The sequence below is a fragment of the Eimeria mitis genome, genomic scaffold (assembly GCF_000499745.2).
Source record: "Eimeria mitis Houghton genomic scaffold, Emh_scaff2138, whole genome shotgun sequence".
Classification (NCBI taxonomy): domain Eukaryota; phylum Apicomplexa; class Conoidasida; order Eucoccidiorida; family Eimeriidae; genus Eimeria; species Eimeria mitis.
The window spans coordinates 4,997-5,229 of NW_013570461.1; the positions used below are offsets into that span (position 1 = coordinate 4,997).

The 233-nt window shown below is 58.8% G+C and overlaps 1 protein-coding gene across 1 annotated transcript in view; it reads right to left on the reverse strand.

Annotated features, from left to right (window-relative positions):
- The window catches only part of EMH_0049190 (uncharacterized protein), a gene marked incomplete at both ends in the record, with an annotated part of 6,882 nt that overhangs the window by 4,703 nt on the left and 1,946 nt on the right, over positions 1–233 (reverse strand). The window contains one exon of the mRNA XM_013496492.1: positions 18–231. Within this exon, the coding sequence (XP_013351946.1) occupies positions 18–231 (214 nt within the window). The remainder of the gene's footprint in view (positions 1–17; positions 232–233) is intronic.

Sequence of the window (233 nt, forward strand, 5' to 3'; positions counted from 1 at the left end):
TAGCTCAAGAGACAGACCCTCTAGTGCATGCACCAGCCACCGCGCAGCCACATCCTCCTCCTCCTGCTGCTGCTCCTGCTGCTGCTGCTGCTCCTGCTGCTGCTGCTGCTGCTGCTGCTGCTGCTGCTGTCTGTGTGCTGCTAGAGCGGGGAGATAAGGCTCGAGGAGAGAGAATGTGGGGTTTGAGGTGTCTGTGGAGAACGTTACTTGCATGCGTTCAGCTGGGGTGTATA